Source organism: Cygnus olor, chromosome 1, assembly GCF_009769625.2.
Source record: "Cygnus olor isolate bCygOlo1 chromosome 1, bCygOlo1.pri.v2, whole genome shotgun sequence".
NCBI classification, from domain to species: domain Eukaryota; kingdom Metazoa; phylum Chordata; class Aves; order Anseriformes; family Anatidae; genus Cygnus; species Cygnus olor.
Window position 1 is genome coordinate 100,363,421 of NC_049169.1, and position 16,087 is coordinate 100,379,507.

The following is a 16,087-nucleotide window of genomic DNA, read 5'->3' on the forward strand; positions in this document are numbered from 1 at the left end:
TGATACCCTGGATACCACAGAAACAGTGTATTGCACAAGACAACCTAACATTTTTTACACTGGAGTTGCTAGTGAGGTGAGAGGAAATTCAAGAGTACAGAGATGAGTATTTTGACGAATAATGAGCAATAACTTCAGCCTGTGCTATCAGATATGCTACTTAGAGGCACATGAGTGTAAGAAAGTTAATCAAGCATTTCTTCTCTCTGCTGCCAAGCTCCTTTTTTCCAAAATTATATGGATTTATTTGCATATTTTCCCTTTAAAATGCCACCTGTACTTTCATGTTGCTAACCCACATAAAGATCACCTGCCTCAAGTTTCAGAAGCAGCAGACCCAGTAACACCTGCAGAGAGCAACTCCCAGTAGCCCTGTTTCTGGCATTCATCCCAGAAGAGTCACATACTGTTCATGCTAAACAGCACACAGCAACTGGAGACCAGTATTTTTCCCTCTTCCTTTCGGATCATTTGGAAGGAAATGTAGATTAGGACCATCAGGACTGTTCAAAACTGTATTTTCCCAGGACTGCATGCTAACTGGCCCCTGAGGACTCCAGAAACAGAAGAGGCATGTTTGACAGATGTAGGCTGTGAACATCCTGATAGTGGGAGGCAGATTATTTTTCCTGAAACTTTTCACTGTTTTTCTTGTACTACTACAAATTAGCAATATTGCTGAATTAAAAGCCCTTCAAAAATGCAGGATAAATCTTGTATTTATAATTGGAAAGATATAATGAGATATCTAATGCAGTCCTCTCTAGTACTTTGTCCTTTACTTTACAGATAGAAAATGAATAACTGCTTCAGTCCATCTTTCTGTGAATTGCATTTCTGGCTACCACCCATACTACAGAGATATAACCAATCAAGAAGCCATACAGTCATTCCACAGAAGTTTAAAGCAATCAGATGATGCTATGACCCATTATCAGATTCTCACTAAGACAATTATTAAAAGTATGTTGTCATGCAAGCAGAGCCAGCTCCCACAGATTTGTCCATTCATTTAATACCGAATACAAGTCATGCTTAATTCCACTGCAGGTATGTGAACAGATCTTTCATGACTACACTAGTAAGCATATAGGTGGGAATCAAAAAGTCTTACCAGATTATGTGCCTGTGCTTGTGTATTTATTAATTGAGACCAAGGAGGAGAACATCAACTTCAGGCAATATTTCAGGTTACCACAGAGAAAAACTGGTGATTTGACTTATGCTTGGTGATGGTAGAACTTAAAACCAGAAAATATTCTGCTTTCAAGAAGCACTTCCGAGTATATTCTTTCAACAGGGCTAGAAGGTACCTGATCTATTTTTGTATATAAAACTATTTGGACTCATCCAGCTGGTAAAACATTTCAAATAAAAATATGCAAAATACCACTCAGAAAGCAATGCCCAGAGCAGCAATGGTCAACAGTTTTACATTTTGCTCAAATATCTATAAGCTTTACGCCTGCTTATTCAAAAATCAAACCCTGGACCATTAGTTTGACAGAAGCTCCATTTAGTAGTCATGTCATAAGGGTCATAGAATGGCCCGGGTTGGAAAAAAACTCAAAGATAACCTAGTTCCACCCCCCTGCCACGGGCAGGGACACCTCGCACTAGATCAGGTTGCTCCAAGGTCCATCCAACCTGGTCTTGAACACCTCCAGGGACGGGGCATCCACAGCTTCTCTGGGCAACCTGTTCCAGTGCCTCACCACCCTGAGTGAAGAACTTCCTCCTAACACCCAATCTAAATCTCTTTAGTTTAAAGCCATTCCCCCCTTCTTGTCCTGTCATTGTCTGCCTGAGCAAAGAGTTGCAGGGTACCCCAGAGCTTTTTCCAGACTGAACATCCCCAGCTCTCAGGCCTTCTTCATAGGAGAGGTATATCTTTTCCTTAGATGTCTGGTATGACCACCATTTCTGGATCTACCATAAAACCTGTTTATCACTGCACCCGTTTGTTTTCTTTCAGCTTCCATGTAGGCTTCACGGTCTCAAAAACCTGAGCACGGGCTTTGTGCCTTCTCTAGCTCACTCCCAACCATGGCAGTATTTTTTTTTTTTTTTTTTTTGCAAGTAGCGCACTAGAAAAATCTGAGAGGTACAATGAAAGTAACCACCTCTTTCCTAGTGTGATGGCTTCTAAGAAAGCACTTCTGAACACAGACAGTGTTTTAAAAACGTCTTGTTTCTGCCTAAGCAGCCAGTCTAGCTCACTGGAGAACACCCCACATCACCTGATTAGGTCGTAGCTTTAGCCTACACTATTATAACAGCGCCTGATGAAAAGGAATATATTAATCCCTTAGAAAAATATTTCCTTTCTCCCCTTTGGCTTGGTCTGCAACACCATTTATGTTTATCCTAAGAAGTAAAATTACTAATCCTACACCATATGCTTTATCGCTGTACCTCTTCCAGATGCAATAGATACTTCCCAATGCAATGATCAATCTCACAACTTGAACACTGCCTCAAAAGACCATGCAGGAGCCCTATGGACACTGTAATAGTAGTACACAGATACACTGTTTATTTTCTGACTAACACAGGCATCTGAAAAAAAACCTTAATGTCTGCTAGCTAAAATTGGCATGTGAAAGTACTAATGACATGTTGTCCCAATCCCAGAAGAAAACATACTGGAAGACATGGGGAAGTACTTAAAGGTGGCACAGAGCTGAAAACTGCCCAAAGGTAAGACAGCTGTCCTGCAAATCCTCAGGAAAGCACAGAGGTGCATCACCAGGAGCATCAGCACTTTCAGAACTGGGTGGTGGGATTTAGTTCTTAACAATCTTAGTGCTGATGTTATAGAAATGCGGGGTCAAGAACACACATCTTCCTGGGTCAATGTCTTCCTGTCTTCCCTTAAGATTAACAGAGGGGACTCTGACCACCAGTATTTAGTCAGCTTCAAAGAACCAACACAAATATAAGAATGGGCTGAAGTCTCCAGGCAGCAAATGATTGTTTGCCTCTGTGGTGTATTCTCAGGAGCCCCAAACACTGGTCCTGGCTTAGTTGCTGAAATTTTGTTAACTTTCTGCCCCACCATCTCCTGTATCTTCCTGAATCCAAGAAAAGAATCCTGTGTGCCACATTATACTGGGATCTTTACCAACAGAAAGAATTAGCTGCCCCAACAAACACACAACATTTAAAAGGCATTACAGGTCTGCAGACAGGACTGCTAGATAAAAATACCAGACAATCCTGCATCTTCCTTGCTCTAATGCCCAATTTAAAGTTTGACGCTGTCAAAACCTGACAGTTCCTTAGTGATGCTCCAAGAACAACTCAGAAATTCTTGATTCTCAAGAACCTTCTCACCTTACCAGCTCACAAGGCTTCTGGAAGTTGCCTAGATGGGGTCTCCACACGCAGACAGAAACAAATGCATTAACTTCCATTTACACAGTAAGGGAAGCAGAAAATATGTGAAATCACTTTTCTGGCACTATACACTGCATAGCAGAGCTAATAGAAGAACCAAACACATCCAACAGTTTCCTGGCATATCCTCTGCCTGTTAGACTGTGCTGCCTCCTAGCTGTACACAGAACAAGAACAGATCACTTCAAACAGTGGAGGAGGCTACAGGCATTCTCTAAGTTCCATTTGAACAGCAACATACTCTTTAGGAAAGCAGAGAGTACTGGTTGAAATGTTTCTAACAGCGAACGTAATACTTGTTATTCTCATATCAGTCTAATAGCTATTCTTGATGTTAAAAAGTGCCTTGTTTCCCATCTGAATGGAACCTCACACCTTTTAACAGTTGTTATTGCTCCCAGTTTCTTGCCTCTTTTTAAGTGAAAATAGCAACATTGAGAATGCTCCTGTAAAAAAAAAAGTTTCAACAAAGCTGAACATAAAGTTCACATAATACCCCATTTCTACTAAAAGATTTTTTTTTATACCTGTGAAAATTACACTAGCCACACAGAATCACGTCAGGTAACCAGTATTCAAGTGAAAATGCATAATGAACGTCAGATTTTTTCAGAGCCCTTTTCCTTCAAAACAGAGTCCTTCGCATGTGGCCTGAATGTAATTTATTAGATGGGTACTGTAACACCACACATTTGGCTCTATCAAATGCAAACAGTCTGATTGCCCTTGGTTTACCAAGTAATTCTGATCAGTCTCTATCAGTAAACGTTCCTTTCATAATTCGCATGTCTTCTCCCCTCCATACTCATGTAATTTGCAGCCTTTGTTAGAAGTAGTATTTCTTTTCAAGTCATTAATAAGGCTAAGTAAAGCAAGGACAAGAACTGGTTGCTGGAAGATCCTGATGAAAATACACTCAATTAAGCACCATTTAAAATTAAATTGAGACCTATGAGTTAGCCACATTTTAATCCATTTAATGTGTGCCACGTTGACTTCTGTATTGTTTTAGTTTTCAATCAAAATATTATGCAGTACCAGTCAAATGCTTTACACAGTCTAAGTATATATGACAACAATATTACCTGTGTCAACCCAAGCCTGTCACTTCAAACAAACATACCAAGTTTAAAGATTTATACTTATCTGCTCTGAATTCACATATCCACTGCAAAAGTAACAAACACTGGCTAGGCTCCTTACACAGGAAGGCACACCATTCAGCTTAAATGGACTCTTTTTTTAATTCACTCATTTAGAGGCAACTGTCATTTTTTTTCTTGGGGGCAGGGGAGGGAAATGCCAATGCACCACATTGTTTTCACTAGCCTGGAAGAGAAAACACTTATATATATATATAGATATATAGATATATAGATATGTATATATATACACACATACATATTTGTGTGTATATATATACACAGGTGTGTGTGTATATATATGTATATATACACACAAGTGTATATATACACAGAATATACATATATGAATATACAGAATATATGCACACACACTTTGCTCAGATTTGTTTACAAAATATGTAGCATTTTTATACCATCCAATAAGAGGTAAATGATTTTAAACAAATCTTATAGAAATGACATGTTATTGGAAATTTACACGTAAAAAAATCCAGCACAAAAAAATCCAAAAGCTAAAACAAGATTTTGCTACTAATCAGTGCTTCTATCACCCTTCAAGAAAAGAGAAACACAGTTATTTATATGTGATGTAAAGGCAACATTGAGGGGTTTTTTTTTGTTTTTAAATTAACCACCAAATTTAACCCCCTAAAATTACAAAGAATCAAAGTCCATTTACAGATCAAGTGCAGTAAACTAAATGTTCCTTCAGCACAAAGCAGCACTAGAGAAAATAATTGGGAGAGGGAAGGTGGAGGCCATCTGGCTTAGCTAGGTAGGCAGCAGGTGGCTTCTGCAGTGGCCACACAGGTCAGAGTCTCCATCCTGAAGCACAGACAGAACTGAAGACTGTATTTAAATAATGGTCACACAGAGCTGATGTTCAGGCCTTGGCCTAGCTTCTTTCAGCAGTTTGACAAGTGACTTTTTTTTTTTTTTTTTTTTTAACTCTGAATCCAATGGGCTGGTTTTGATTTTGCAGTGGCTTGTCACTGAGAGGAGTCATAAGGAGGATCTTGCAGACAGTTCTGCCACTAACATTTACCACAGGTACACGACGCTGCAGATGTTAGTGGCATTTTTGAAATGCTTACACTGGACAAATGTGTGTTCCAAACGTCCCAAACAGCTTGCAAGAACATAGCCCGATGCCAGCGGGAGCAGACAGCCTGGAGAATCCATTGCATTTACAGAAATGGAACTGCCACTTTCAATCACATGGCATCTCCCGATGTGTGAAGAGTTTGGTGTCAATGTCAGCTGAACTCAGTGAGGAGTGGCAGGCCTTTGCATCAGATGTCTGTGATCCAAGCAGCTTGCAGAGCCAAGAACATGCTGCTAGCAGAAGAGCAGTCTACAGCTGTGGATAACAGCTGTCATGCAGTCAGCAATGCCTTATAGATGTCACCTGTAGGAACCACGTGTTCCATGCTAATTCACCTGAAGTCCCGTAAACAGCAGAAGAAAAAATGAAATGAAAGGGGCAGGTAGACCTGGGTGTAATATTACTATCTTTTGAATGTAGTGTCATTTTATTTGTTAAATAAGGGGCTTGACCACGAGGACTCTATTGTGTGAGTTGAAGAGGAAGCTCATTTCATGAAAATCAAAGGAGATCTAACACTCCTTATGCTAAGTTTTACAAATTAAGATTTTGTTTTCAGAGTGTAATTTTTCAGAAGAGAAATCTGTTCAAGTCAAGCTATGTAAAAATGTAAAGAGGCAGATAGGATTTTTTCCAACCATAACTCTAATACCAAGGACCAGACTCTGAAATATGAAGTCAGGAAGGGCTGGATTTTAAGGTAGGCATGGCCAGATCATACTGTGCTGGCAAAAAAAAGTGGGGGTAGTTTCTCCATTCTAGAAGCTGGTTTGGAAAGTCATTTCTGGGGGTGTGGTAAGAGTGACTTAATTCACAAGTGGGTTTTCTTTGTGGATGGAGAGGAAAGACTGGGAAGGTGTACAGATCTCCACAGTGGTCTGCAATCCAGCTTGAGAGCTCAGTGTTGAGAAGGGGAAGGACCAGGTGTGTTCAGTATTCTTAAGAATCAGAAACCACGTCCATTGGAGCCTGTTGTTGCAGGGGACAGAGAACTCATTCCATTATTTGTAACGTTCTGTATGCCAATAACTCCAGCTGGCACATATAGCAAAGTAGATGCATTGCATGTGAAGATTTAACACATCTCACACAGCTATCCAAAGAGGCATCCAGGAAAAAAAAAAAAAAAAAAGCATGGGGAAATTAATTCAGCTACGTTCTCAAAGTCTGAATGTCTCCCTGGTCTGCAGGCACACACTGCAGTAAATATGTGAGAAAGGCAGCCTTACCTTGGATGCCGGGAGTGTGGGGGCTAGTGGAGGAGGAATTATTTTCCTGTAACAGGAGTAGGGAGTATCTCAAAGTATAGAAAGGTGCCTCAACTCCACAAAGATGACAGTGGAGAGGTTCAGAATCTAGAGAAAAAGGGTGATTCTGGCAACCCCTTGCCAAGAAGGGGGCATCCTGCCACGGAGCCAAGAGTTTTCCAGACGTATGTAAGAGCATGTGCACAAGGCAAGCGAATGAGCGCAAACAGGATTATGGAAAACATTGAGAGAATTACTCCACGGGTGGCTTGTGGCTCAACAACAGGATTGGCTAGGTAGAGGAGCTCACAGCACAGGGGCACCTCAGAGCTGGAAGCCTTCCATGGGAGCCTCACACTGCTGGAAGATGTACTGTTGCTGGCCAAGATCCACCTGTGGGGCAATGCTGCTGTCTTCATCCTCTGTTCCAAAGTAGTGCTCAATCAGATCAAAGGCCTTCTGATAAATCTCTTGATTCTCATGGCTCTGGAGGAATTCAATCTTGTCCAGGCCTGCAGAGAAAAGAAGCATGTAAAAGTTACAGCTTGGCAAAAGCATTATGACCATGATCATTTTCAGTCTGTTGTGAACATCACATTCCATGGCAATTCTCTCCCACCTTCATAAAAAACAGATCCCCCTATGGAGACCTTTACAACACTCTCACTCTCCACAGCCAAGGAAAATCAGGTTGAACTACAGAAATCCTCTGCAAATGCACAATGTTTCATAATTCCTATCTGCCTCTCCCCTCCCACTCCAAAAATCTAATAAATCAATGAATGTGTGAAAAACAAGGCCTCAAGACTTTTTCTGAAAAGAGACCATGTTTCCTGAAAGTGTGTTCACAGCATTTTATTTTATTTTTTTTATATGGGCCATGACTATATAATCACATAACTGCAAGTTAGAAGTCAGTTTTGGTAATCATCTAGTCCAACCTGCAGCCCGGAGCAGCACTACTAGCAATACCAGATTAGGTCAGTTGTGCCTTTGTCTAGCCAAGTCTTCAAAATCTCCAGCCATGGAGACTCCACTACCTACTGCATATCATGTGTATATACAATGCAGTTATACTTGTACAATCACATTAAGCGTGTGGGCAAATTCAAGCCTTATAATCAGAAAATACAGCAAACTGAACTATCTTTGATACGTAGGAATGGTGCTATAATGAAATCCAAGTTGTAGCCACCCTAGTAAATCTCTAGTACATTGGGTACTGTAGAGGTTTTCTTGTTCAACTCCTTTTACCGTGTATGGATACTAGAGGAAACAATTATCTGGCACTGTATCGGCATTTCTGCAACACTGATATAAGAAGGGAAGTTCTGTTTATACCTGTGGCTTTTGTTAAACGGGGTACATATCAGAGGTATATCCCAACTTAAGACTGTGACACTGTGAAGAGAACTACTGATCTCACAGTAACTTGTGACAGAAGACAAAGGGACACAAAGATGAATAAAGGAAGGGAGCACCTATCCCATAAGGAAAAGTTGAGAGAGGCTGGACTGCTTAACCTATAGAAGAGAAGGTTTGGGAGCAGGTGGGGCCAGGATCTTATTAAGATCTGAAAGAAGAGTAAGCCAGGCCCTTTTCAGCAATGCTCAGTGACAGGAGAAGAGGCGATGGACATAAACTGAAACCCAGAAGGTTCTGTCTGAACACTGGGAAACCTTTTTTTACTGTGAGGGTGATTGAGCACCAGCACAGGTTGCCCTTACTCAAGACTACTCCTCTTGAACCTCAGAGAATTTAAGGATATCTCACTAAGGGCTACTCATATTAAAAAAAAAAAAAAGACCCAGACAACCAATTCCATCTGATTCTACTACTTCTAAGGCAATGAACAATTAATACATTACAACTGGTGCAAAACCTACTTAGCCAATCCAAAGAAGAAATTCTCACCAGAACGCTACGCAAGCTATATTGCATACCAGGTTAAAAGACTTATGCTAGGGTTGAGGGAAGAGAATTGGATTTGAACAGGAGAATTCTGGAATTATGTAGGGCTTAACGTATGTTTAGGGAAAAAGCCAATGACAGGGAAAGGGAAGGATCAATGTAGATCACAGAGAAACAAACATGAGAAAGTAGAGAAATGGAGGCGATATTAAGAGGCTGGTTGCATGCAATGAGTATGCTCATCTGGCCGAAGCCCTGTACCTCATCATCCATAGTCTGACCTACCTTTTTATTAAATTCTGTTTTTAGTTTGTTTTTAGTTTCTCACTGTTCTAGTCTGTTAGTAATAGGCAATAAATTACATAAATCACCTTATTCTAAGTCTGTTTTGCCCACGATGATAAATGTTCAGCGATCTCCCTGTCCTTATCTCAACCATTGAGCCCTTTCCATTCTATTTTCTCCCCCTTGCCCTTCGAGGGGTGGGAGTGAGAGAGCAGTTGTGGTGGAGTTCAGCTGCCCAACTGGGTAAAACCACCACAACCATATAGATTAAATATGAATTGCTTGTCATTTCAGCATTTTTGAAAATTTAAGGGCAGCTGTGAGTTTAGAGCCAGGGAATGCAGAATGTCCCATCAGAGCAGTACGCGAAGAGGACAGAGGATCAAGATACATAAAGTGGAGAGCAAGCATACTTGCTATGTCCTCTGTGCTTAAAAAAAAGAAAGCCATACAGAAGAGATGAGCTGTCCCTACCTGAACAATGCATTAGGGAAAAATCCCACAGCAAGGCAAGAGTGTTAAAGGGTGAGCAATTTACAAGCTCTCCACCTTCTACAGACAGACTGCTAGACAGTTTTATCCTTTCTGGCATGACACAAGATTATGCTTTTTCTCAATACTTAATTCTGCTGTGAAAAGCTGCTGAGGTAAAGAGAGATATACCACATAGGACAGAAAATGGCCATACTGAATTGAGAAGACCCCAGGCCTGTTAACAAGGAAACTAACCTTAAGAGTAGACATACCTCAGAACCAGGATTAAATGATGGCAGTGCATGCCATAACTACAGCAAAGCAAAGTCAAAACAAGAATTTGCTGCTGCTGGCAGAATTCTGCAGAGCAGCAGAGAGGGAAAGGAAAGGCCTGAAACCTGAGAGACATAGCAGAGCTCCTGAACTTTTATCTGCTGCAGAGAGAAGATACTAGGGCTGAATGACACCCAGGAGGTTTCCTCAATGTGAAAAAGAAAGAAAATATTCACACACTATCTCCAGCTACATACAAAGGTAATGTGAAAACTGAAGCACACTGGTAAATGATTTGTCTAAGAACAGTTAATTTTCAGGTAAAAGTGGTAAGGAAATTAATACAATCTGGTCTACTGAAACTCTAATGGATCCATGATCACTGCTTTAATCCCTGCCATCCACAGATGTTTTGCTCATACCATATGCTTCCTCAATAAGAGCGCAGTAAGGATTAATGCCAGTGCCACTGCATTTGGATTCCTGCTCTCCAAGCCTCAGGATGTTCTCCAGCCCATTCAGTGCTACTTGCACAATCTTTGAGTCCATTACTGTAAGGAGGTCACAGAGTGGTTTGATGCATCCCAATTCTACTAAATACCTGAAAAATACCACATAGACAACAGTTAATTGTTTGTAAAGTTAGAAGTGATATAGCCATTTAAGCATTTAGTGTGAAATACTAAGAACCAAAACAAACGGATAAAATATCGACTTGGTTGCAGAAACTGGAAAAATTACAGAAATCTATATGTATCCCGTCAGTTCTGCTGAAAGACTGAAAATATCTTTAAAATACATTTTCTGTCTATACATCCGTAAGTGTAGAAAGATATGAAATAATCATTTAATTTTGTAACTTATAAATAGATAAAAGTTTATAAGTTTAAAATGCATGTTATCAGGATTAACTATATTAAATTTTGAAGTATTAACTTTATACAAAGTTGCATATAAGCATCATATACTAGTATAAGTTAAACAGGAAGAACAATGCACATGATGCCCTTGTCTCAGGGGCTTGGGAGTACGCCTTTCAGCTACGCCTCTCCAGGTTGTTAATGCATTTTGTTACACTCTGTAATGATCACTGTGAAAAAGTTTAAAAGTTGAATTTATTTTTTTCCACATAAGATAAATGGTTCAATTAATGAAGTAAGTATTACAATTAAAATTCTGTGATTTCTCCATACAGGAATGAATGGCTCATCTCACACTCAATCTAACATCACAACTCAATCTAAAGATGTCATCTCTCTGGAGACAAACTCTGGAAGCATACAGAATTTTACATACAGACTGTCAAAACTGTACCAACTCTTTACAGAAAGATTTTTGAGTTTCTATGTTACTAGTTTAGTTCCTTGCAAAAACACTAACTCACTCAATTTCATTGAAACATTTGTACTATTTCGTACTTGATCTGTTCAGCAGAGCCTCCAGATGTTGCATTTGTGATTGCCCAGGCAGCTTCCTTCCTCGTCCGAAACTCAGCTGTTTGCAAAATATTTATTAGAGCTGGAAAGATATGGGCATCGATGACTGTCTGCAAAAAAGAAATGACATGTCAGGGTTATAATAAAAATTAGAAATAAATTCCTTGTCCTGAGCCATTTAATGCCTGTGCTCAGCACCACACATTAAACAATGAAACTTTACTTCTCAATGGGCAAAAATCAGTTTACAGCTTTACACTCAAAACCCTAATTATCACTGGGGTTAGTGTTTATCCCAAAGTAATTCATAATATGTTCAGACTGAAACTATCAGCGTATCTAACATGCAACTTAATTATACCTCGACAGCAGGAGAATGGCATATTTGCCTTATTTTTCCAGGTAATGAACCACTTGGATATTAAGTCAGTAAACCACTAAGTCATTAAAATCCCCCCTACACAGAAAAAAAAAGTTCATAAACCTGCGTGTGAGATACTATATTTTGGCAAGGTTAGACAACAGAAAAGAGAGAATGTATTGTACGAACTAAGAACTCCTCAAAACAATATATTTTTTCCTGATGAAAAGACAAAGCAACTGATGGTTCAGTAATATGGTTAACTGCATAGCCCATCAAACAGATACAAGTCAAATGAGTATTTAAGCAGCAGCACAAAGTTTCTAGTAACTGCCCCTGGAAAGAACCTTTTGCAGTAAAAAATAAAATCGGTTCAGTTACACACCTACCACAAAGATCTGAAACACTTTCTTTCATAAGGGTAACTGAAAGAAACAAGAGCTTATGGTTGCATTTTTAAATCAACTGTTTAATAAGTACGTCATCACTGAACCAGTAACAGCAAATTCAAAGAAAGACAGATCCTCTGCGAGGAGCTCTACAGAAAGAAACAGACCACATCCAGCATAAATTTACAGGCAATTCACTGAGTGGACAGTTACCCAGTGAAAAAAACAACCTGCTGACATTTCTTTTATTCTTCCTGTTTATCTGGGCATCTACACTGCGTGAACTCGTAAATCCATACCATACTGTGCATTGGTTTTATCAACAGTCTCTCTTACCACAGAATCTGCAATTCTATAAAGGCAATTTGTGGCCCTCAACTAAAAAGAGTGTATGAATTTAAAAACTATCACAAAATAAAACTCAACAGGAGTTGGATAAGAAAAAACTTTTTCTTACATTTTTCTTCTTTCTAGGATTGAAAGGTTTCATATTTGCATTAGATTGAGGGGAAACATTCACTAAGAGTGACGAGATTCAACATGAATCCTTTTTCATTTTCTGCACTGCTTAGAGGTACACAGCACTATAGCCTCCACAATCCTGCCACCAAACTTTACCCTCCCAAAGGACAGCAACTTAAACAAATAGCAATAACGGAATATAAGAAACCCAACACTGGGCTTTCATAACTCTCTCACAGGTATGTCTCTTGGCTTCACTGATCATAATGCAACTTCTCTGGAATCTAGGGTAACATATTTTGAAGGGACGCATGCAAGACTGCAAAAATTGGTACAATAATATTTTAAGATACCCTTTGTCTTTGCTGAACCTTTTGAAAAGTATTGCTTCTTAAATCCCTCTTCCCAAACGAGAACTTTTACAAGAGAATTATTTACTTATAAAGCATCTTCTCAGAACAAACTTCTTTAGTAATCATAGAAAGTTACACAATAGCATCCAACTACATCAGCACATCTTAGCCAACAGGCTGCAAGTATTTTAACTTTGATCACCAAAAGAAAAAAAAATACCTTAAAAAATTTCAATTTAGACCTGTAAGAGGTGAATAGTAGGGAGAATCCCAGAACAAGGGGCACTAGCAATGGTATGGTAACAAGTGGGAAAAATAGCAAAAGATCTTAATTCTTTTCCTCCAGGCTCATTAATTTTGATCTCTTTGCTTCCATGAAAAGCCTGGTGGATAAACGCACTCTCCTGAGAGTGGCAAAACATGCATTTGAACTTTTTCAGAAGGAAATGAATCCAGATCTCTTGGGTGAATGATCAAACTTCTAAGCTATTGTATAAATGCTTAAAGGCACCTTGTTCACTGCCTGCTGTATCACGAATTCAGCTATCTTTACCCAAGAACAGGCTAAAAGACCACAATGATTACTACAGCCTTTGGAAGGTACTTCATGCAAGGAGACTGGCTCAGGAGAGAAAACCAGTAGTCATTAGACTTTTACCTTTCCCACTGCTTAACATGGGTTAAGTGCTGTCACCACCTCACTCCAGAATGAGTCCCAGTAAAATGCACTTAACTATCCCTCTATAGTACAACACGGTTTTTCAACTAGCAGTCTATTGACAGTTGAAAATCACAGGCCTTGTATTTGTAAAATAAACATTAACTAGATCAGAAAATAGCTTGCTTTGAACTTAATATCTTCAGTGAATTTTGGAGGTTCAGTTAAGCTCCAGTGGGGAGAAAACAATAAAACATTAATAAAGAAAACAATAAAACATTGAAGAAAAAGTGCTAGCAGCATCTATTATTTTAAACCCCATGTTTACAGCCTTTCTTACAGTGGTTATTCTTGAAATCAAACTAGAATACACATGGGACTCCTAGCTCTGACATCTTATGTGTGAATTATTACTATAGAAATAAGTTATGTGTTCCTTTCAATTAAATTTACTTACACGATAAAATAGTAAACTACTGAAACAGATTGTTGTTGTGTTTTTTTGTTTTGTTTTGTTTTTCCCCTTGAAGAAAAGCAAACCTGAGACAGAACAACACCCTAAAGGACTGTGGTAAGATGAAATCCTAAAATTGATGATTTAAGTGTTGATTTGAATTACTATTTTTTTTTAAAAATCCTATTACCACAGTATGTGCATCTGGCATGGAAATGTGCTGAAAACTAAAGTAACACAGTGAATATAAAGAATGCTCAAGATTATAGTATCTTTCAAATAAAATGAACAGTGTTAAGGGATTTCAGTTCAATAACTTTTTAAAAAATAATAAAAATAAAAGATGAAAAAATTTCAAGGTGTAAACTAAAGACTGACATAGAAACATCTCACTCTGCCAGCTGTTCAAGTGTTCCACTATTCCTTGAAAAATTACAGGTGCTTTGGCCATTCATGTGGGCAACTGCCTCATACTAGCTATAACGTAAAAGATATTAAAACAGTCTTTCTGAACAACTGATGTATGGTAACTTTCTTATTTATCTATGCCTTCTAAAGGTGACTGAAATTTTTAAAGGAGTCTGATAACAGCAGGCTAACAGGATAACAAATTTAAAGAAACACTCCAAGAAACATGTCATTTTTAGCAGTGCACATAGATTTTTCAATCCAAATCACTGTTATGCTCGCATATAAGAAAAATATTTTAACATCCTGCTCCAACAGCAATCAAAAGCAGATGCACAGGAAAATGTAAACTCCTGATGTATTTCATGTTTTTAAATTCAGTTGCAGCAATAAGTTTTAGTTTGACTACACCTATAGGAAAAGATATGTGCTCCTTTGTGCAGCACCTAGTCATTACTCTGCTGTCTCTGCCTTTGATGATCTTGCTCAAAAGCAAATAATCCTTCCTTATTCATCTTCTCAGATGCCACTCATGTTTCTACAGCATTCTCTATGTCCCTCTACCTGTCCCTTAGTCTATACAGTTGCACCTCATACAGAATCAAGTTGACATTTTATGGTTCTCCTTACCACCCATTTCATTTCCCACCATGTCCTCTGAAAATGGATGTATGTACAGGACAATACTGAAGATCTATACCAAAACCAGAATAACTTTTTTTTTTTTCTATTTATCCCTCTCCTTAAGATTTCAAATATTCATGTTGATTTTAGGCTGCTACTGAGCACTGAGGCAGCATTTTCAAAAATATGTTATAAACTTGTTTTATGCCCAAGAGCTAATGCAGAGCCCATCCTTTAAAAAATGAAACTAACACCGAAATTTATGACCAACTGCATCCCTTCACATTTGTTGGAACTGAACTCTGTTTTGACTCATAACTGAGTCTTTCAGAAAATTAAACTGAATTTGAATCAAAATCTGAATTTTCAAATTTAATTTGAAATTGAAGTGTAATACCCAGTCCTTTAGAAAATCTGGCCCTCGCTTTTGAAGTATTTTTGTTTTAAAACAGATGGCATTCCTGCAGCTCTGACCCTCTAAGAGGGTCGTCTGCCTCTTTGAAATATTTCATCCTTTTAATTTCTTTTAATCAAGCTTATTCACTTCATAATATTTGATTTTAAAGAGCTGAGACAGATGAAAATGAATGTTCAGAATTTTATTACATCTGCATGGATGCTGAACCTAACTACAATATAGTCATGGTTAGGGAGCAGCTCTTCAGCAGCAGCATATTAAATCAGTACATGAACTGGTCAATACCAAACTAATTTGCTCCTCTTCTTTGGGTTCCCACAAATAAATCACTTATGGTATGCAAAAACACACATATAGTATACAAGCGTCTACACATGACTCACCACATGCCTGCGATAGCAACAAAGTCTTACACTGTGATTGTGTTCTGCTCCTGCAAGCTCTCATTACCTTTAGCAATTCAAGATTACAGTCACCACCCTATCTGGCAGCTGTGAGTATAGTCCTACTACTATGTTCTCCTCCTCCAGGCTGGGAATTTTAGTTCACAGGGGTTTCTCAGTAACTTGTGATCCAGTTACGTTGTTTACAGATTCAATTTACAACTGCTTTCTAAATGACCTAGCAAATATTGGAGGCAAAGCCACTTCAAATGATGGCATATGAGCACAAACCTGCTGCGATA

At 38.8% G+C, this 16,087-nt stretch overlaps 1 protein-coding gene across 1 annotated transcript in view; it reads right to left on the reverse strand.

Moving 5' to 3' along the window:
* Positions 1–4,360: 4,360 nt before the first annotated feature.
* The window catches only part of KPNA1 (karyopherin subunit alpha 1), a 53,492-nt gene continuing 41,765 nt past the window's right edge, over positions 4,361–16,087 (reverse strand). The window contains exons 12-14 of the mRNA XM_040572610.1: positions 11,258–11,385; positions 10,262–10,440; positions 4,361–7,408 (exon numbers count right to left, since the gene is read on the reverse strand). Coding sequence (XP_040428544.1) covers positions 7,221–7,408; positions 10,262–10,440; positions 11,258–11,385 — 495 coding nt within the window. The 3' untranslated portion in view covers positions 4,361–7,220. The remainder of the gene's footprint in view (positions 7,409–10,261; positions 10,441–11,257; positions 11,386–16,087) is intronic.